Source organism: Oncorhynchus keta, chromosome 2 (genome assembly GCF_023373465.1).
Source record: "Oncorhynchus keta strain PuntledgeMale-10-30-2019 chromosome 2, Oket_V2, whole genome shotgun sequence".
Lineage (NCBI taxonomy): Eukaryota > Metazoa > Chordata > Actinopteri > Salmoniformes > Salmonidae > Oncorhynchus > Oncorhynchus keta.
In genome coordinates, this window is record NC_068422.1 from 38,846,273 (window position 1) to 38,868,267 (window position 21,995).

General features: G+C 40.5%; 1 protein-coding gene across 2 annotated transcripts in view; it reads left to right on the forward strand.

The window, feature by feature from the left end:
- Positions 1–16,196, forward strand: part of LOC118400205 (cGMP-dependent protein kinase 1-like) — a 172,856-nt gene extending 156,660 nt beyond the window's left edge. For both annotated transcript variants that reach the window (XM_035796846.2, XM_035796837.2), the window contains exons 8-18: positions 3,378–3,443; positions 5,538–5,612; positions 8,502–8,598; positions 10,186–10,325; positions 10,417–10,506; positions 10,647–10,788; positions 10,904–11,067; positions 11,166–11,288; positions 11,382–11,444; positions 11,898–11,964; positions 12,053–16,196. In XM_035796846.2, the coding sequence (XP_035652739.1) occupies positions 3,378–3,443; positions 5,538–5,612; positions 8,502–8,598; positions 10,186–10,325; positions 10,417–10,506; positions 10,647–10,788; positions 10,904–11,067; positions 11,166–11,288; positions 11,382–11,444; positions 11,898–11,964; positions 12,053–12,151 (1,126 nt within the window). In that variant the 3' untranslated portion in view covers positions 12,152–16,196. The remainder of the gene's footprint in view (positions 1–3,377; positions 3,444–5,537; positions 5,613–8,501; positions 8,599–10,185; positions 10,326–10,416; positions 10,507–10,646; positions 10,789–10,903; positions 11,068–11,165; positions 11,289–11,381; positions 11,445–11,897; positions 11,965–12,052) is intronic.
- The last annotated feature ends 5,799 nt before the right edge of the window (positions 16,197–21,995 follow it).

A 21,995-nucleotide genomic window follows, 5' to 3' on the forward strand; every position in this document is an offset into this window, starting at 1 on the left:
TTTCGTGACAAAATATCTTGTTTAAAAGGGGAACGTTTTTTATCCAAAAATTAAAAGAGCGCCCCCTATCTCGAAGAAGTTAACTTATCTACTTATTATTATTTATCTCAGGCTCACACAAAGCCTTCATGATCATCAGGATTGATCAAATACTCACTCAGAACATTACTAAATAGCCATCCACACAGGATTGGTCAGACCACTCACACAGAACATAATTGAAAGGTTACCCACACAGAGTCAACCTACCGCGTCCACACAGAACGCTTTTATAAAACACTCACAGAGAGTATCCCAGGGCATACCTGGCTGCATATTTAAAATAATTGGATTTCACCACTTCTGAGGGTCACTTAGACACTTTTCAGAACAAGGTTTTTATTACTCCAGTAGGGCTTCACCAAGTACCGTGTTTCACACAGAACTCACAGTCACCCTGGCCCCTCGCCCCTACAGACCGCATCAATCCCCACTGTGATCATTTCAGTGTTAGGACGGCTCTAAGTCGCCTGCAACCAACCAATGATAGGTGTCTTTGAGTCGACTAACTTTCAGATCATCCTCCACTGACTCAGCACTGTTTACGCCTTCAAGGTGCCCCCTCGCACAGGAATACACACTCAGAGCCTACGTAACAGAGGCTTTTCTTAAAAACTTGACTTTGCGTGTTTCGCTGAACTCTTGCTTTTAAAAAAAATAACGTTTGATTTGATACTATAACCTAGGAAGAGAGTGTATCATGTACATTCATCTCGTTAATAGATGTTCTAGGAAAAGGGAAACACTTTATTTTGTGTCCCTGATAGGTCAGCACAATATCTGATGTCATATTCTTCTTACCATTGAGCTGCCATTTGAGGTCTAGATTCATCAACAGTTCAGACAATGTGTTCTATGCTGCACCGTTCTGTCCTTCCTTCGGGGGAGTGTGTGTATGTGTGTGTGTGCGAGTGTGTGTGTGTGTGTGTGTGTGTGTGTGTGTGTGTGTGTGTGTGTGTGTGTGTGTGTGTGTGTGTGTGTGTGTGTGTGTGTGTGTGTGTGTGTGTGTGTGTGTGTGTGTGTGTGTGTGTGTGTGTGTGTGTGTGTGTGTGTGTGTGAGTGCATTCATGTGTGTGGGTGGATTGGAGGGTCAGTAGAGGATGAGAGATTTTTAAAGAGTGTGGTTTCGTTGACAGAAAATGGAAACAATTTGATTGTTGCTGGTCTCAGACCCCACCCCAGTCTGTATTTCCATAAACCCCTCCTTGGGACACCGGAGCACCATCCAATTACCAGTTGAATTAAAACGTTCAAATGTAAATGAACACCGCCGGCCGGCTCTCTGCTGTGCTGCTCTAAAGGACATTTCAGAAACATGCAGCTGCTCTCTCTCTCTCCCTCTCTCGCTCTCTCGTTCTATGTCCCTCTCTCTCTCACTCTGTGTCTCTCTCACTCTTTTTTTTACAAGCAAATGTGAAGATGCAAATAAATGATTTGAAGAGGTTAAAAACAGACAGCAGAAATTGTTATTCAACTACTGTTGTCAGTATCAACAATTTGACAGCAACAAAATAAATGAACAGGATCCACTAAGGTCCACGATTTCTATCCCACCCGCCGGGCTGTATTGGGTCGTTGGTGTCTTAATGAAAAGGAATCACCATGGTGTGTAAATAATACCTTTTTATGAGGCAAATTAGCGCAGCTGGCAGCTTAGTCTCTGTGTGTATGTAGTAGTTAGGGTAAAGGGCTCTGTTCATTGTCTGAGATAGAAAGCAATAAGGAACTCACAGGGATATCATGTGTGTGCATGTGTGTGTGTTTGTGTGCATTTTCTTCAACATGGAAAAGGACAAATAAATGTACCCAGTCCTTTTGAGACAGGTGTATCTGCCAAAACACTGTTGACAACAGTAGCACAATGGCATAGGGGCTATATTTGGCACATAGTCACAATTCACACTGAGCAGGTGTTTAGGCAGGTACTAGTATGTACCACTCAGGGACTGGATTTGGTTCACTTAATATACCCCTCCTACCCCTTCAGCCTCCCTCCTCCACATGCCTTGTGCGTACCCATGTGAGAAAAGCCCCTCTCTCTTTACCCCATATTTATCCCAGCACTCCGAAATGATTGACTCCTCTCCTCTCCTCTCCTCTCCTCTCCTCTCCTCTCCTCTCCTCTCCTCTCCTCTCCTCTCCTCTCCTCTCCTCTCCTCTCCTCTCCTCTCCTCTCCTCTCCTCTCCTCTCCTCTCCTCTCCTCTCCTCTCCTTTCCTTTCCTTTCCTTTCCTTTCCTTTCCTTTCCTCTCCTTTCCTCTCCTCTCCTCTCCTCTCCTCTCCTCTCCTCTCCTCTCCTCTCCTCTCCTTTCCTTTCCTTTCCTTTCCTCTCCTTTCCTTTCCTTTCCTCTCCTCTCCTCTCCTCTCCTCTCCTCTCTCTCTCCTCTCCTCTCCTCTCCTCTCCTCTCCTCTCTTTTCCACTGGAGAAACCCTTTCGTTTCCAGCAGCGGTGACCTTTTCAGATAGGGAGTGTGTGTGTGTGTGTGTTTGGAAAGTGGGTGGTGGTGGGGGGGTGTATAAGGAGGCTGGATGGCATGAGAAGGACTTGTCACCTTGGTCCATGTGAAATAAGTTGCGTAACTGCGAATACATATGGGTCATTCCTCCCCTGCTTTGACACTAGAGTGCGACACTAGAGTGTGACTTCACTGACATGTCAACAGCTCTAATGGTGGTATGCATTCTCACCGTTCTGGAGTAGAGCTTGATTGCATTCTTGTTTTTTACTGTATTTAGTGTATGCTCGTCTTTTGGCAACAGGGTTTTCCTGTTATGAATTTGGATGAAGTAGAATAGGTTTCATTGTGTCTTAGAGTGGTATCACTTGACTTGACTTGAGATCTGCAAGTGTGTGTAGACAGCTTGCATGGACTCGCCTGCCCAGCAACAAGTGTAGATTTGACTGTGCACAGTGATACAGTCTGTGTGTGAGGACCTAGTCTAGAGGGCTTTAGAGTCCGGGGATGACTAAGACTCTGAGAGCGACTGGGCAGACAAATCCTCGGAAGAAGAGGATATTGATGATACAGAGTAAAACTGGTTATACTTTTGTTACCATTACCTGTCGCTGATGTCCATGTATTTGTCAAAACAAAGCTTTATAATTATATGATGAAATGTTTCTATGGGAAAGTCTGTTTTTTTATGTATCAAATTATAAATGATATTGATTGTAAAGCTGTTTTTTTAATGATTTATCAAAATTAGGAACAAATTGTTTTTTATTGTGTAATAACTATTTTTAATTTTAAACATAATCCAAGTCATTAATGTTTGATAAAATAAAGTGCTGCTGTATTCTGTGTAATGTGTGTTACTAATGATGTATGTGTGTTCCAGCGAGGACATCAGGACAGCAAACGTCATCGCTGCAGAGACCGTGACATGTCTGGTCATTGACAGAGAGTGAGTGTTCAAAACATCCTCAGTACCTACTTTTGTATTCTGAAATGCTTTTGATAATTTGGTCTACAATATCACATAGCAAATGCCATTTAGCAGACACTGTTATCCAAAGTGACTTACAGTCATGCGTGCATACATTTTTTGTATCAGTGGCCCTGGGAATCAAACCCACAATCCTGACATTGCCAACACCATGCTCTACCAACTGAGCCATACAGGACCACTTATTGAATTAATCACATTATTTCAAAATAAATTAATGTTGATCTACGAGATATGTACAGTAAGTGGCATTATTCCTTGAGAGTCTAAGCTGTGGGGGTTCTACTAAGCGAACATATGGAATTAAATGGTCGTACCATTTATCTATTCGTTCTTGAATTTTAGGACCCCTTTAGGTATCATTTAAAAAAAATAATTAAAACATTATTTGATGAAACATTGAATTTGGCCTTACTGTTATTATCCAATAGATATGTATTGCATAACAGATTCATCCATGGAAAAGCATATAGTCAACGTTTTTTAGTGTCCTATATCTGAGAGATATGAGAAAGATCAGGATTTTATTTTTTACCCATGTAAAAAAACAATAATTGGGACACTAAACTACATCCATGTATACTGTACTTCTATCAATTTTTTAAACAGGAACCGGGCTACCATCAGACGAGTCTTGTGAGGCTTGTGGGTGCACTAGGTCAAAACATGTACGTGTTCGTGAGAGTCTCACCTTTCCATAGAGGGGTCATTTTAGTGTTTAGCCCAAACTTCTCGGACGCTACAGCCGTTTTCCTGAAAAGACAGTCTCTCGGGATGTCTCATGGTCTGATAAACAATGCAATAGCTTGGCCACCTTCCATGCAGATGCGGAAGGCCGCCATTAGCGGGTGTGGTAGATTGAGATGCAGCCCATGTAAGAAATCATCTTTAGTTTAAACAGATGGATTTTGATGGGGATGTTTTTATGATGCTAATTACATTTTCCCGCGGGTGTGCAGGCGTTGGCTTTAAGTTAAACAAGGTCTCATTATTAAATCATGGTCTGTCATTGTGTCACCACTAACATCATGCAGTATATGAGTTTGCTGTAATGCAAGAGCAAGGCTGGGTGATATCAGTTGAGCCCCTGTAATGGAGTAGGCCTCTAATGGGCAACCCTGTGTCTTAGTGAGTGAGTCATCTGAATGAGAGTGGTGATTATTATGTTATGTCTCTCTGTCTGTGACTCCAAATGCTCTCTCACCTCAAATAGCCAGCTTACCATATATGTTACCCAGAACTGGTTGGGTTCGGAGCCAGAGTGAGGGAGAGGTTACGGGTGGCAGGCAGCCTGCTATTTTTTCTGGAAAGAAGGAGAGGGAAGAGAGGGAAGAAAAGAGAAAAATAATGAGAGTCAGGGGATAATGGTGAGAAGGAAATTCCAGCACAGATGTGCGTGCTTGCATGCGTGTGCGCTCGTGTGTGTATTTTTGGGAAGAAGATTTAACCTTGTCAGCCAGGTTTGTCAGCTGGTGTTTCAGCTGTAAACATCTCAATTTCAATCATTTGTTATCAATATTATGCATCATTTTCATATTCATGTGTATTAGCTTAATGATTTATGGGTCGAGGGTTTAAGCACATCCAAATAGAGATGATATGTGTAGGGAATCCGGTTATTATAAGGTAAACAGATGGTCTTGGGGTCTTGAAAAGTGAGACCAAGTGGTTATCACTTCAAACAACAATCTTATAAAGGTTTATTAAACATTCATAAAGGTTTCATATGTACTATAAATATGCAATACACTGCTGCACTAGATGAGTCATATGGAGAATAAGTGTCTATCTATATAGGGATATCTATAGATACCTGCTTATTAAGTATGTGCTATCAATCACAAATATCAAGGGGCTGTTATGCCACAGTTAATGAACCAAAACACCAATTAGCAATGTTTTTGTCATTTAGACAACTGGCGTGATTACTTAAAGAGACAACAATACATACAGTATATATCAAGATATAACAGCTTCTTCAATGGAATGGGATCAATGTCTTGAACACATATAACATTTCTCACAAACACTGTTTCAATTCCTGTGCTGCAGCTCGTTCAAGCACCTGATTGGAGGGTTGGAGGAGGTGTCCAGTAAAGGCTGTGAGGATGCTGAGGTCAAGGCGAGGTAAATCACATTTATTTACTCATTTTGATAGCTGGCCTTACTTGGCTTTGAGGTTTGGTCGACCTAAGGTCTGTTACAAAACAACGCAATTATCTGGTGACAGACCAGGAAGTGAAAGTTGTGACCTCTACCGCACCCCTTGGAGGAACCAATATGTCATCTGTAACCGTGGAAGCAGGAGCATAGCACCAGACACCAGGCACCATAGTAAAGGGGCACCTTGGTGCTGTGGTGTGTTGTTGTTGGCATAAAAGGATCCCAGCTCAGAACAGGGTAATCTTGTGAGACAAATTGAGGAGAAACAAAAACCGTGGTTTAAACCATAAACTGTGGATTAAACATGGTTTCATGACAGCTTTGGGAACTCTTTTGGTAGTATTTCGTTCTTTGTTGAAAGTCAGTATGGGATATTTAAATCTGTTGTCGTAAACCTTACATACTGTTATTTTGTGTACCTCATAGTGTATGGTACATTTGAAATGTCAGCCTCTCAAACTGAAATGTATTTTTGGGGGAAGTATAAATCAAAATAACTGTTCACTGTTATGCTTACTTCCTGGAAAAAAGGATGATAATGGAGAGAGAGACTGGTGTTGGTCACTGTCATGAGGCCTCCGTTTGAGACTGACAGTGAATGGAGTCTGTCCTGAAACCTACTGGACAATATGTTGTATCGTGTTCAATATGATACATTGTTAATGTCTTTCAGAATAATTCCATCCCAGGTTGTGCAGTTGGACTGAAGGTTGTTGTATACAATACAAAATGTTGTGTTCTATTGTTGTATCTCATAAAAGATCTCATCTCTCAAAATGAATTTGTCTAGAAACAGAAACAGGGGGGTGCATGTATTTGTTTCATCACACTTGTATAGAATAACTAATTGTTTTTCAGAATATCTGCAATTCTCTGCAATTCTACACATGTTAATGAATTTATTCTTACTTTCATTCTCAACTGCAGAAATAATAGTTTGGTTGAGCTGTTGCAGTCTTTTACCTGTGAATGTAATGGTACAAGTTTGCCATCTAGTGGCCATTAATTAGTCTTACAACATCAAATGAGCTATTGACTGAGGTAGGGCTGAATTGAGCTATAGCGCATCCCTCCTCAGGGCACTTGGTCAGGAAAAATTCCTGGCCTCAACCATCACCCCTTGACTTGTGACACTCTTGACAGGGAGAGGGGACAACTGGGTAGTTCTACCTCAAAAAGCACAAGGAAGAGGATTTTGACAACCACCATCTCAGATTGTTCTGAAATAGCTTGCTGCAACATTATTTTGTTGAAATTAAATTTGATCCCTGGAAAATAAAGCTCATTGATTACATCCAAATTGGCCATTTTAATTTATAGGATTCATAGCATATTCAAAAAATATAGAAATAAAAATCAAATATTCAACCTTTCTTTGAATAGGCAAGTCAGTTAAAAACAAATTATTATTTACAATGACAGCCTACCCCGGCCAAAACCCCCTTTCATTAACCCGGACGACTCTGGGCCAATTGTGCTCTGCCCTCTGCAACTCCCAATCACGGGAGGTTGTAATACAGCCCGGGATCGAACACGGGTCTGTAGTGACGTCTCTAGCACTGTGATGCAGTGCATTAGACCACTACGACACTCAGGATCCATACAAATAGTATTGAGCTGCGGCTCAGAGTAGTGTTTCAGCATCCTATGTAATGTGTTCCCAGTGATTTTGGTGATGTTTTTTCCCCCTGTTCAGAGAAATTAGTAATTAAAGTTGTTGGGTTTATATCCCATCCTACATCCTGATATTACCAGGTTTGTCTGACCACTAGATGGTGCTGTTCCTGATATTAAGTTTTTTTTTTTTAAGAATCCCCCCAAACCCCTCAATGTTTAAGGGATAGTTCACCCAAATTACAAAATGACATTGGTTTACTAACCCTGTTAGCAGACTATTGACAAGGTATGACAGCAACCTATGCTTTGTTTTTTTTGGTCACTGTTTCAGATGCTAACTCTTTAGCACTTGTGGCACAAATCAATGCAAGTCAATGGTACCTACTGTATATTAGCATTTTCACGCTTCATGTTCAAATCATCCTAAAGTATCTTAATAAAATGCATTTTGTAACTCAATTAATGTTACTTATAGATGATTTGGATATGAAGCCTGAAAATGCTAATATAGGTACCATTTGTGGGGTGGGGTAGTGGGGAAGTGAACAAAACCAACGCATGGGTTGCTGTAATACCTTGTCCATAGACTTCTTACATGGTAAGGAAATAATATGCAATTTGAAATTTCAGTGAAAAATCCCTTTGACATTAAAAGGATTCTTCAAACTATATGTTTTGTATCACCTAATAGCAGGAACAGCACCATCTAGTGGTCAGACGAACCTGGTAATATCAGGATGTAGGATGGGACAGAAACCCAACATATTCAATGATTAATTTCTCTGAACATGGGAAAAAAAACAAATTCACAAGGAATTAGGACCATTTCTTTGGATTCCTAATGTCTTACTCATTGTTCGATTTTTTTTGTTGGTCCAAATAGGATGTTAGGTACTATATTTATTGAAAATGATATGAATCCTATAAATTCAAATGACAATTTTGTGTGCAATCAATTAGCTTAATTTCTCAGGGAACAGAGACCGAAGGTGTTGAAGATCCTCTGGCTTGGTTGACCCAGAAACCTTTTATCCTGAGGGCTCGGGCCTATATATGTACTGATTCTCCCAATCACACCATTGAGCTGATAAGGTCCACTGGATTAAACAATAAACAAGAGAAGACACTGGGAGTTGGGGATATCAGCGACTGGGCATGTGGAAAATGGCCCTGTGTCTTGGATGAGGGGAGGGTGACAGTTCAATTGAATTAACATGTCCTTGTCTTTCCCTGTAGGTACGAAGCAGAGAATTCTTTCTTCTCCAACCTCAATCTGGTTGACTTCAACATCATCGACACACTGGGGGTTGGTGGCTTTGGCCGTGTAGAGCTGGTAGGAACCACAGCTGCCAATTGCAGGTCTCCTGACCTAATATCAAGCTATAGCTTTACGAAAGGTGCCTTATGTAGACTTGTGTTGAATGTTGAATAAACTGTCATTTGAACTTCCTCTGCCGGTTGTCCACGTGGGTGGTCCTTATGCAAAAAATATGAGAGAAAATATCCACAGAAAAGTATAATTAAACCAACTTTTTTGAATGCTGGTACTACCATTGAGATCTCTGTTACCTGGCACATGCGCAAAACCGTGCAAACACCTGCATGAGCTTGATTAGTATACATGCATCGCAAGCATATATTTACAATGTGTGTGCCTACCTCAGGTGAACAAACAAACCTTCTGTATTTAGAAGTCGGTTTAATGACACTTTCCTGTGGATATTTTGTTTCACATTTCCAACGGCATAACGACGGATTTAGTGGACAAATGGCAAAGTTAAAATGAAGTTTATTTAACATTCTGACTTGTAAAGGGATTGTTCACTCTTCTGGAATCTACTTTAGTGATGAGTGTGGGACGTCCACACTTGGAAGCGTAAGAGGCTAAGCTGCCACTTTCCAGTGCCATTGGAAAGTATTCAGACCCCTTGACTTTTCCACATTTTGTTACGTTACAGCCTTATTCTAAAATTGATTACATGTAATTGTCCCCCCTCATCAACACAATCAACACAATCTACACAATACCCCATAATGAAAAAGCAAAACAGGGTTTTAGAAATGTTTGCTAGTTTATAGAATATAACAAACTGAAATATGACATTTACAGAAGTATTTAGACCCTTTACTCAGTACTTTATTGAAGCACCTTTGGCAGCGATTACAGCATCAAATCTTCTTGGGTATGACGCTACAAGCTTGGCACACATGTATTTGGGGTGCTGACAATGATCATGTGTCCAGCTCTGTCAGAGTGACCATCTGGTTCTTGGTCTCCTCCCTGACCAAGGCCCTTCTCCCCCGATTGCACAGTTTGGTAGGCGGCCAGCTCTAGGAAGGGTCTTGGTGGTTCCAAACTTCTTCCATTTAAGAACGATGGAGGCCAATGTGTTCTTGTGGACCTTCAATGCCGCATTATTCTTTTGCCGTTCCTTACCCAGATCTGTGCCTCAACACAATCCTGTCTCTATGGACAATTCCTTCAACCTCATGGCATGGTTTTTGCTATGACATGCACTGTGAACTGTGGGACCTTATATAGACAGGTGTGTGCCTTTCAAAAATCATGTTCAATCAATTGAATTTACCACAGGTGGACTACAATGAAGTTGTAGAATCATCTCAAGGATGATCAATGGAAACAGGATGCACCTGAGCTCAACGTAGAGTCTGAATACTTATGTAAATAAGGTATTTCTAACATCCTGTTTTCACTTTGTCATTATGGCGTATTGTGTGTAGATTGCTGAGGAAAAACATCTATTTAATCCATTTTAGAATAAGGCTGTAACATAACAAAATGTGGAAAAAGTCAAGGGGTCTGAATACTTTCTGAAGACACTGTACATTGTATTGCATTGATGTTTAATTTAACCATTGCTTAGAGCTGACAGAGCTCTCCTCTCTCCTGTGTCGACAGGTTCAGCTGAAAAGTGATGAGGTGAAGACGTTTGCCATGAAGATCCTGAAGAAGCGTCACATTGTGGACACGCGGCAGCAAGAGCATATCCGCTCTGAGAAACTCATCATGCAGGAGGCCCACTCTGACTTCATTGTCAGGTAGAGACATGCATGCAACGCCTTTCCACAGACACACTTTTCATTCACAGTCAATCCTACAGAGGACACACCCTCTGTGTTTTGTATTCAGACTGTACAGGACGTTTAAGGACAGTAAGTACCTCTACATGCTGATGGAGGCTTGTCTGGGAGGAGAGCTGTGGACCATTCTTAGAGACCGGTGAGCCTTAAATGGTCAATATTTAAACTAATGTCATTGTGCCCATATGTGTTTCAGTGAGACTATGGAAGATCTGGCCGATGTGTGCCTGTCAAAAATGTGACTTATTTTAAAGAGGTCATTGTCACTTCCTTTTCCAGGGGTTCGTTTGAGGATTCAACCACAAGGTTCTACACAGCGTGTGTGGTGGAAGCATTCGCCTACCTACATTCCAAAGGCATCATCTACAGAGACCTTAAACCAGAGAACCTTATACTGGACCACAAGGGCTATGCCAAGCTAGTAAGAGACACACAACATTGTGGATTCAAAGCTTGATGACCTAAACCTCTAACCCTTTGAACGATTAACACTGCAGGTTACCTCTAAGAATGTATTTCACATGTCCTTTGTATAGGTGGACTTTGGCTTTGCCAAGAAGATCGAGTTTGGGAAGAAAACGTGGACGTTCTGTGGAACACCAGAATACGTTGCACCAGAGATCATTCTGAACAAAGGCCATGACATTTCAGCTGACTACTGGTCTCTAGGAATCCTCATGTTTGAGCTCCTCACCGGCAGGTACAGACAAACCTGATCATCTTAAATGGAAGTGGAAGGCCAGATGTTAACTGAGAAAGGTATACATTTGAGTGTCTATCTCCACCCCTGTCTTCCAGTCCTCCCTTCTCTGGCCCTGATCCCATGAAGACATATAACATCATCTTGAGAGGCATTGACATGATCGAATTTCCAAAGAAGATCACCAAAAACGCTGCCAACTTAATAAAAAAACTATGCAGGTGAGTCGCAGACCATTTTGTCCACCCTCAACGATTACTGTTTAATGTAATTTAGTGTTAACAAGAGTATTAATGATGATGTGTCCATTTTAGGGACAATCCTTCGGAAAGACTAGGAAACTTGAAAAACGGTGTCAAAGACATCCAAAAGCACAAGTAAGTTCATGGATAGCCATATTATTCTACTCATCTTCCCACATTTATATATTTAAAGTAACTATTCAGTGTTTCCAGATTTCTATGAGATATGACCTGTAATTAATTACAAGATGAGTTAAATAGTTTTCCTTCCAGAAAAATAGAAACTAAGTATGTTAAAAAGCTATTTTTCCTTGTTGGAATGGTGTGGGCGTAGCCCAGAAAACAGAATGGTGTGGGCGTATACCAGTCTTTAGAAATATTAATGCAAGTAGACAGCTGTTTGGCCAGCTCATCCTCCTCAGGAGAATGACATCATCCTCTATGAGGAAATAGAAAGCATTTTTTAAACAGTCTGTTTGAGACAGAAGTTTGAGGTGGGATTTAATTTTTTAATTTTATTTATGCTTTGTCAGCAACATTAGAGATTTTCACTGGACAGTTTCTTTAACAATTTCTATACATTTCCAGATGGTTTGAGGGCTTTAACTGGGAAGGTCTCAGAAAAGGAACGCTGACACCCCCTATCATCCCTAATGTAAGTCACAAACCAACATTTCATCAACAAGCTGCTTTCATCAGGGTTTCAAGTGGCTCAATACTGTCTGTCTTTTTCTGTCAATCAGGTGATATCACCAATGGACACGAGTAACTTTGACAACTTCCCAGAGGACAAGGAAGACCCACCCCCAGATGACAATTCTGGCTGGGACAACGATTTTTAAAATGTCACCCCCACCACCAAAACCAAATTATCTTATGTCATTGGCCTGGACACCGACTTCAGGATATAGCTGAATTCTAAAGACTGTGGAGAGTGGAGAGAGGGGAAGTGGAGAGGGGAGTAGAGGAAGAGGACAAAAAAACGCCCTGGGTCAGCAATATGTCTTTGCTACATGTGGCTCTGGCACTAGCATGTAATGACCATAGTACTTTCTCAGGGTTCTCACACATATGCACATGCAAGCAAATACACAAACACACACACACATGTGCACACACCTTACACACCTTACACACACACACACACACACACACACACACACACACACACACACACACACACACACACACACACACACACACACACACACACACACACACACACACACACACACACACACACACACACACACACACACACACACACACACACATACCAGACCAAACTCACACAGAAACACACGAGGCAAGTCCTGGAGCTAAAACAATGCCTATTTATTTAGCAGAGAGGGTGTGTGAGAATGAGAGTATGTACAATATACATCCCAAAATAAAGGGAACACCAACATAAAGTGTCTTAATAGGGTGTTGGTCTACAACAAGCCAGAACAGCTTCAATGCACCTTGGCATTGATTCCACAAGTGTCTGTTGGAGGGATGTGACATCATTCTTCTACGAAAAATTCCATAATATGGGGTTTAGTTGATGGTGGTGGAAAATGCTCCAGAATCTCACATAAGTGTTCAATTGCGTTGAGATCTGGTGACTGAGACAACCATGTCCCGAGTGGCGCAGCGGTCTAAGGCACTGCATCTCAGTGCTAGAGGTGTCACTACAGTCACCCGGGTTAGAATCCAGGCTGTATCACACCTGGACGTGATTTGAGTCCCATAGGGCGGTGCACAATTGGCCGAGCGTCGTCCGTGTTTGGCCGGTGTAGGCCATCATTGTAAATAAGAATTTGTTCTTAACTGACTTGCCTAGCTAAATAAAAATAAATAAATATAGTTTACATAATTTTCATGCTTATCAAACCAGTCAATGACCACTCACCACCCCTGTGGATGGGGGCATTGTCATCCTATGGGGGCATAGCCATGGTCTGCAAAATAATGTCCTCCCCAGCATTTATATACATGACCCTAAGCATGACGGGATTTTAATTGCTTAATTATCTCAGGGACCACACCTGTGTGGAAGCACCTGGTTTCAATATACTTTGCATCCTTCATTTATTCAAGTGTTCCCATTATTTTGTCAGTAACTTGTATATGAGAGTATGTGAGTGTAAGAACACTACAAGAACCTTTAAAACAAGTCAAATTTAGTATAGGGTGGAAGATTAGTTTTCTGTTGCTGCCACGTAGCTGCACTGCTCCTAAAAGGTTGGACAGACAGACGAGCTGGGCAGGCTGGGTCCATGTTTGGAAGGCTTTCTCTCTGCACCCTGTTTTCTCTAAAGACTCCTATTACGGTAGCTGGTCCACAAGGTTTGGCTTACCTACAGTACAACACTGGTATGTGGGCCTCCTCAATAGGGAAACAGGATCTTACCACTGAGTCTGACAAGTCAAACAGGTACCAAGTGCTCATGATGAACCTGAATGTTACTGTTCTTAATATTACTTTTAGACACAGACAGAGTATAGTGCCTTGCAGAAGTTTTCATCCCCCTGGCGTTATTCCTATTTTGTTGCATTACAACCTGTGGATTTATATTTGGATTTCATGTAATGGACCTACACAAAATAGTCTAAATCGGTGAACTGAAATGAAAAAAATTACTTGTTTAAAAAAATTAAAAATTAAAAATGGAAAAGTGGTGCATGCATATGTATTCACCCCCTTTCCTATGAATCCCCTAACTTCAGAGGTCACATAATTAGTTAAATAAAGTCCACCTGTGTGCAATCTAATCTATATACACCTGTTCTGAAAGGCCCCAGATTCCACAACACCAGTAAACAAGGGGCCCCACCAAGCAAGTGGCACCATGAAGACCAAGGATCTCTCCAAACAGGTCAGGGACAAAGTACAGTACAGATCAGGGTTGGTTTATAAAAAAACATCAGAATCTTTGAACATCCCGCGGAGCACCATTAAATCCATTATTCATATATGGAAAGATTATGGCACCACAACAAACCAGTCAAGAGAGGGCCACCCACCAAAACTCACGGAACAAGCAATGAGGGAATTAATCAGAGAGGCAACAAAGAGACCAAAGATAACCCTGCTGCAAAGCTCCAAATCGGAGATTGGAGTATCTGTCCGTAGGACCACTTCAAGATGTACACTCCACAGAGCTGGGCTGTACGGAAGAGTGGCCAGAAACAATCCATTGCTTAAAGAAGAAAATAAGCAAACACGTTTGGTGTTTGCCAAAAGGCATGTGGGAGACTCTCCAAACATATGGAAGAAGGTACTCTGGTCAGATGAGACAAAATTTAGCTTTTTGGCCATCAAGTAAAACATTATGTCTGGCGCAAACCCAACACCTCTCATCACCCCGAGAACACCATCTCCACAGTGAAGCATGGTGGTGGCAGCATCATGCTGTGGGGATGTTTTTCATCAGCAGGGACTGGTAAACTTGTCAGAATTGAAGGAATGATGGATGGCGCTAAATACAGGGACATTTTTGAGGGGAAACCTGTATCAGTCTTCCAGAGATTTGAGACTGGGACGGAGGTTCACCTTCCACCATGACAATGACCCTAAGTATACTCCTAAAGCAACACTCAAGTGGTTTAAGGGGAAACATTTAAATGTCTTGGAATGGCCTAGTCAAAGCCCAGACCTCAATCCAATTGAGAATATGTGGTATGGCTTAAAGATTGCTGTACACCAGTGGAAGCCATCCAACTTTAAGCAGCTGGAGCAGTTTTGCATTGAAGAATGGGCAATAATCTAAGTGGCTAGATGTGCCAAGCTCTATAGAGACATACCCCAGGACTTGCAGCTGTAATCACTGCAAAAGATGGATCTACAATTTATTGACTTTGGGGGAGGGTGAAAAGTTATGTGTAACGGATGTGAAACGGCTAGCTTAGTTAGCGGTGTGCGCTAAATAGCGTTTCAATCGGTTACGTCACTTGCTCTGAGACCTTGAAGTAGTAATTCCCCTTGCTCTGCAAGGGCCGCGGCTTTTGTGGAGCGATGGGTAACGATGCTTCGAGGGTGACTGTTGTCGTTGTGTGCAGAAGGTCCCTGGTTCGCGCCCGGGTATGGGCGAGGGGACGGTTTAAAATTATACTGTTACATATGCACGCTCAAGTTTTCCATTTTTTTGTCTTATTTATTGTTTGTTTCACAATAAAAAATATTTCGCGTCTGCGAAGTGGTAGGCATTTGTGTAAATTTGTGTAACTTTGTGCATTTGTGTAAATCAAATGATACAAACTCCCCCAAAATCAATTTTATTTCCAGGTTGTAAGGCAACAAAATAGGAAAAATGCCAAGGGGAGTGAATACTTTCGCAAGCCAGTGTATATGTACATATTATATGAAGTTACAATCTCACACATACACAGCTGCTACACCCATCTACTTTACTCATTCATGTACAATGTATATAACAGCTACTGTACTTACCTTAAAAAAACACTATTTCTGTTCTGTGTTTCTGATAGAAAAATTGTGACCTTTCACATATTAATTCTTCATTTCTTGAAAGCAATTTGTAATTACGCAGTTATGAACTAATTTAACCAACAACAATAACTAAGATACTCAGATCAACTTTTATTTCACAGGCATAGGACAAATAGTTAATAAAGATGTAATTTAAACGTCCACTACATTTGTTTTAGGCTTAGCTACACATCAACCTTATGTATGGCAAATGTCTGACATCCTCATCCTCTGAGTTGCTCTGTCATCATGTAGCTGCTAACCAATCAATATAAATACCATCCCTTCAATTGGGTAAGTCATATTTTCACTCCACAATAGTTTAATTTACCACTTTTAATGGGGTTTTAATGCCTTCAGTGCTGTCGTTTCTACTGTACTGTAAATATAGGTGCTGTATTAAATATGAATGGATACAATATTATGAGCACTGTATATTGTTTCTGTGTATTGATATTTAAGTGCTGGATTACATTGTAATGCACTTGCTTTATTTATTTAGGAGAATTGTGTTGTTTTGATAATCTGTTTAAAAACTTCTTAGGGCTAGGACCCTATTTACTCAATTTCCGCCTGAATGACCTGATCAAAGTAAACTGCATGTTGTTCAGGCCCTGAATCCAGGATATGCACATAATTGATACCATTGGACAGGAAACACTTTGAAATTTGTAGAAATATTAAAATAATGTAGGACAATATAACACAATAGATATGGTAGGAGAAAATCCAAAGAAAAACCAACCATAATTTTCTTTTGAGAGAGACCATGCTCTTACAATGGCAATTATAAGGGCTTACTCAATTCTAGCTCCCAGGTTTCAGGCTTGTAACTTCCAAAACGAATAAGAAATATCAGTTTTAGTACAGGGACACAGTCTTGGAAATTTGTGTTTTGCGCGCCATGAAGAAAGGACACACCTGCTAAAATCGGTTTCCTATTGAACATACTTCTTTCTGTAAGAAATATCATAGTTTGATTACATTTTAGGGTATATGAGGAGTCAATATAAATGTATTTTGACTTGTTGAAACAAAGTTTAGGGGTAGATTTTCAGATTCCTTTCTCTGCATGTTGAACGAGTGGATTACTCAAATCGAAGGCGCAAACTAAATAAGGATTTTATCTAACAAAACAATCTTAAATGTTATAACTGGGACCCTTTGGATGACAAATCAGAGGAAGATTTTCAAAAAGTAAGTGAATATTTAATCGCTATTTGTGAATTTATGAAACCTGTGCCGGTGGAAAGATATTTTGATGTGGGGCGCCGTCCTCAAACAATCGCATGGCATGCTTCCGCTATAATAGCTGCTGTAAATCAGAGATTAACAAGAATTTAAGCTTTCAACCGATATAAAACCCTTGTATGTACCTAAATGTTTAATATCCATAATTTGTATGATTATTTATTTGAATTGCGCACCTTCTAGTTTCACCGGAAGTTGTCCGTGGGACACCTAGCCCTTAAAAACAGTTGGTGTACTGTACAACCAACATGGTTATGTTTAATGAGTAATGCCAATCATTCATTCATCATTATCTCTACACATGCAGTTGTCACTCACTGTCCGACACCAGTACTCATGAGTCATCAGTATAACAATGCAAGTGTCTTCAATCAATGGAATCCCAATTAACATCATCTCATCGTTTCAAAACTGCATGAACAGTATGCGACTCAAATCTGTTGTTACACCATCTCCTCCCAGATGGCTGATTTTGATAATTTCCAAATATTTAACACTTAAATAAACAAAACACTGTAGACAAGGGGTTCCCTGACATTTTCACTGTGGTCCCCCCTTCCAGCATAGGGGAACATCCCAGGTATGCAATGACGAACATGACAAGAGGAACTGATGATACACTACCCAATTTCGAAATTGCACCTTTTGCAAGTTACTGAGTACCTTAAAAATATATTATATAAAATATATATATTCACATATAAATATATATATTTATTTTCATCATATGTATTTTTTAAGGAACTCAGTATTGATATATACTGCTGCTGAATATATATATATACAAATCATTAAAATCCAGACAGAAAATATTTACACAAGAAGCAATCTAATATCACACACAGTCAAAACCCTCCGTCGTTTAGTTAAGTTCACCATTCTGCGATTCTCACTGTTAATAAACATCAGGCATTTCAACACAACGGCTCTTTATGGCATCATATTCAGCAGCAGTAAAAAGTTGGCTTCTTCCACATTTTGTTACGTTACAGCCTTATTCTAGAATTGATGAAGTGTTTTTTTTTCCTCAATCTACACGTTACCCCATAATGACAAAGCAAAAACTGGTTTTTCATATTTATTTTCACGTGTGTGTGTGTGTGTGTGTGTGTGTGTGTGTGTGTGTGTGTGTGTGTGTGTGTGTGTGTGTGTGTGTGTGTGTGTGTGTGTGTGTGTGTGTGTGTGTGTGTGTGTGTGTGTGTGTGTGTGTGTGTGTGTGTGTGTGTGTGTACAGTTGAAGTTGGAAGTTTACATGCACCTTAGCCAAATACATTAAAATGCAGTTTTTCACAATTCCTGACATTTTAATACAAGTAAAGATTCCCTGTCTTAGGTCAGTTAGGAATAGCACTTTATTTTAAGAATGTTGAATGTCAGAATAATCGTGTTATTTATTTCATCACATTCCCAGTGGGTCAGAAGTTTACATACACTCAATTCGTATTTGGTTGCATTGCCTTAAACTATTTAAACTTGGGTCAAACGTTTCGGCTAGCCTTCCACAAGCTTCCCACAATAAGTTGGGTGAATCTTGGCCCATTCCTCCTGACAGAGCTGGTGGAACTGAGTCAGGTTTGTGGGACTCTTTGCTTGCACATGCTTTTTCAGTTCTGCCCACAAATTTTAGGATTGAGGTCAGGGCTTTGTGATGGCCACTCCAATACCTTGACTTTGTTGTCCTTAAGCCATTTTGCCACAACTTTGGAAGTATGCTTGGGGTCATTGTCCATTTGGAAGACCCATTTGCAAGCAAGCTTTAACTTACTGACTGATGTCTTGATGCTGCTTCAATATATCCACATAATTTGCCTCCCTCGTGATGCCATCTATTTTGTGAATTGTACCAGTCCCTCCTGCAGCAAAGCATCCCCACAACATGATGCTGCCACCCCCACAACATGATGCTGCCACCCCCGTGCTTCACAGTTGGGATGGTGTTCTTTGGCTTTCAAGCCTCTCTTTTTTCCTCCAAACATAACGATGGTCATTATGGCCAAACAGTTCTATTTTTGTTTCCATCAGATCAGAGGACATTTCTCCAAAAAGTACGATCTTTGTCCCCATGTGCAGTAGCAAACCGTAGTCTAGCTTTTTTATGGTGGTTTTGGAGCAGTGGCTTCTTCCTTTCTGAGCGGCCTTGCAGGTTATGTCGATATAGGACTTGTTTTACTGTGGATATAGATACTTTTATACCTGCTTCCTCCAGCATCTTCACAAGGTCCTTTGCTGTTCTGGGATTGGTTTGCACTTTTCGCACCAAGTACGTTCATCTCTAGGAGAGAGAACGCGTCTCTTTTCTGAGCGGTATGATGGCGATGTGGTCCCATGATGTTTATACTTGCGTACTATTGTTTGTGCAGATGAATGTGGTACCGTCAGGCATTTGGAAATTGCTCCAAGGATGAACTCCCAAGAAGTCTACAATTTTTTAAAAATTATTATTATTATTATTATTTTTTTTTTTCCCCTGAGGTCTTGGCTGATATCTTTTGATTTTTCCCATGATGTCAAGCAAAGAGGCACTGAGTTTGAATGTAGGCCTTGAAATACATCCACAGGTACACCTCCAATTGACTCAAATGATGTCAATTGGCCTATCATAAGCTTCTAAAGCCATGACATTTTTCTGGGATTTTCCAAGCTGTTTAAAGGCAGTCTACTTAGTGTATGTAAACGTCTGACTCACTGGAATTGTGATAGTGAAATAATCTGTCTGTAAACAATTGTTGGAAAAATTACTTGTCATGCACAAAGTAAATGTCCTAACCGACTTGCCAAAACTGTAGTTTGTTAACAAGACATTTGTGGACCCCACCTCTTTAAGGAATACCTAGGATAGGATAAAGTAATCCTTCTCACCCCCCTTAAAAGATTTAGATGCACTATTGTAAAGTGGCTGTTCCACTGGATGTCATAAGGTGAATGCACCAATTTGTAAGTCGCTCTGGATAAGAGCGTCTGCTAAATGACTTAAATGTAAAAATGTAAATGAACACACCTACTCATTCAAGAGTTTTTCTTTATCTTTTACTGTTTTCTACATTGTAGAATAATAGTGAAGACTTCAAAACTATGAAATAACACATGGAATCATGTAGTAACCAAAAAAGTATTAAACAAATTAAAATATATTTCATTTTTGATATTCTTCAAAGTAGCCACACTTTGACTTGATGACAGCTTTGCACACTCTTGGCATTCTCTCAACCAGCTTCACCTGGAAGGCTTTTCCAACAGTCTTGAAGGAGTTCCCACATACTGTATGCTGAGCACTTCTTGGCTGCTTTTCCTTCACTCTGCGGTCCAACTCATCCCAAACCATATCAATTGGGTTGAAGTTGGGTGATTGTAGAGGCCATCTGATGCAACACTCCATCACTCTCCTTCTTGGTCAAATGGCCCTAACACAGTCTGGAGGTGTGTTTTGGGTCATTGTCCGGTTGAAAAACAAATGATAGTCCCACTAAGCGCAACCCATATGGGATGGTGTATCGCTGCAGAATGCTGTGCTAGCCATGCTGGTTAAGTGTGCCTTGAATTCTAAATAAATCGCCCCCACACAATCACACCTCCTCCTGCATGCTTCCCAGTGGGAACCACACATGCAGGGATCATCACCTACTCTCACCTACATTCACCTACTCTCACAAAGTGAGACGGGGGTTGAAACCACCAGTTTCCACCGGTCTAATGTTCATCTCTCATGTTTCTTGAACCAAGCAAGTCTCTTGTTCTTATTGTTGTCCTTTAGTAGTGGTTTCTTTGCAGTAATTAGACCTTGAAGGCATGATTCAAGGCCTTAGTCTCCTCTGAACAGTTTATGTTGCAATGTGTCGGTTACTTGAACTTTGTGAATCATTTATTTGCGCTGCAATCTGAGATGCAGTTAACTCTAATGAACTCATCCTCTCCAGCAGAGGTAACTATGGGTCTATGAGCCAGACTGAACTTGAAGAAACATTCTAAGTTCTTGAAAGTCTCCGGATTGACTGACCTTCATGTCTTAAAGTTATGATGGACTGTCGTTTTTCTTTGCTTGTTTGAGCTATTCATGCCATAATATGTGACCGACCAGCTGAAATTGGTCTCATGTAGCAAATTTTAAATTGTGTTTTTAACATTGGATAAAAGTAGAGACTCAATGCTACAAAATGGTATATCATAGACTGCATTTTTCAGGAACAATGGGAAAGTAATTTTGCTTTGAAAGTAAAAATAAACTTGTAAACTCACTTTTGAGAAAATGGCCTTTGAATATTGTGGTACCTACTGGAGAGCTCTCCTTTGTCTACACTCGTTCAGCATTGTTCACACCCTCTTAACCTGTTACTCCTACCCCCTACTTTTTCGAACATTCTGTAAAAAATCGCGCAATATTTCAGCGCCCTGCTGCTCATGCCAGGAATATAGTATATGCATATGATTAGTATGTGTGGATAGAAAACACTCAGACGTTTATAAAACTGGTTAAATCACGGCTGTGACTATAACAGAACGTGAGTTTCATCGAAAAGCGCAGGAAAATCTGATCACTGAAAATTGGAAAATATATCAATGCGCCACTTGCATGTATTGTCTATGGGAAAGCAAATTACCTGGAGCCGAGATTGCAATTCCTACAGCTTCCACACGATGTCAACAGTCTTGTCATTTGCCTAGGCTTTGTTTCTTGGTCAAACGAAGAAGAGACAGCCCATTTCTTCAGGTCTCGGACCGGATATTTTGGTTGAGATTTACCCGGACATTATTTCCAGACGTACCCCTATAGAATATACAGCGCCTCGTGATCAATTTGATCGCTTATTAACGTTTACTAATACCTAAAGTTGCATTACAAAAGTATTTAGAAGTGTTTTGTGAAAGTTTATCGTCTACTTTTTTAATTAAAAAAAATGACGTTACGTTATAAGATGCTATTTGTTTTCGTTTATCACACAGTCTTCATAGATCGATATCTAGGC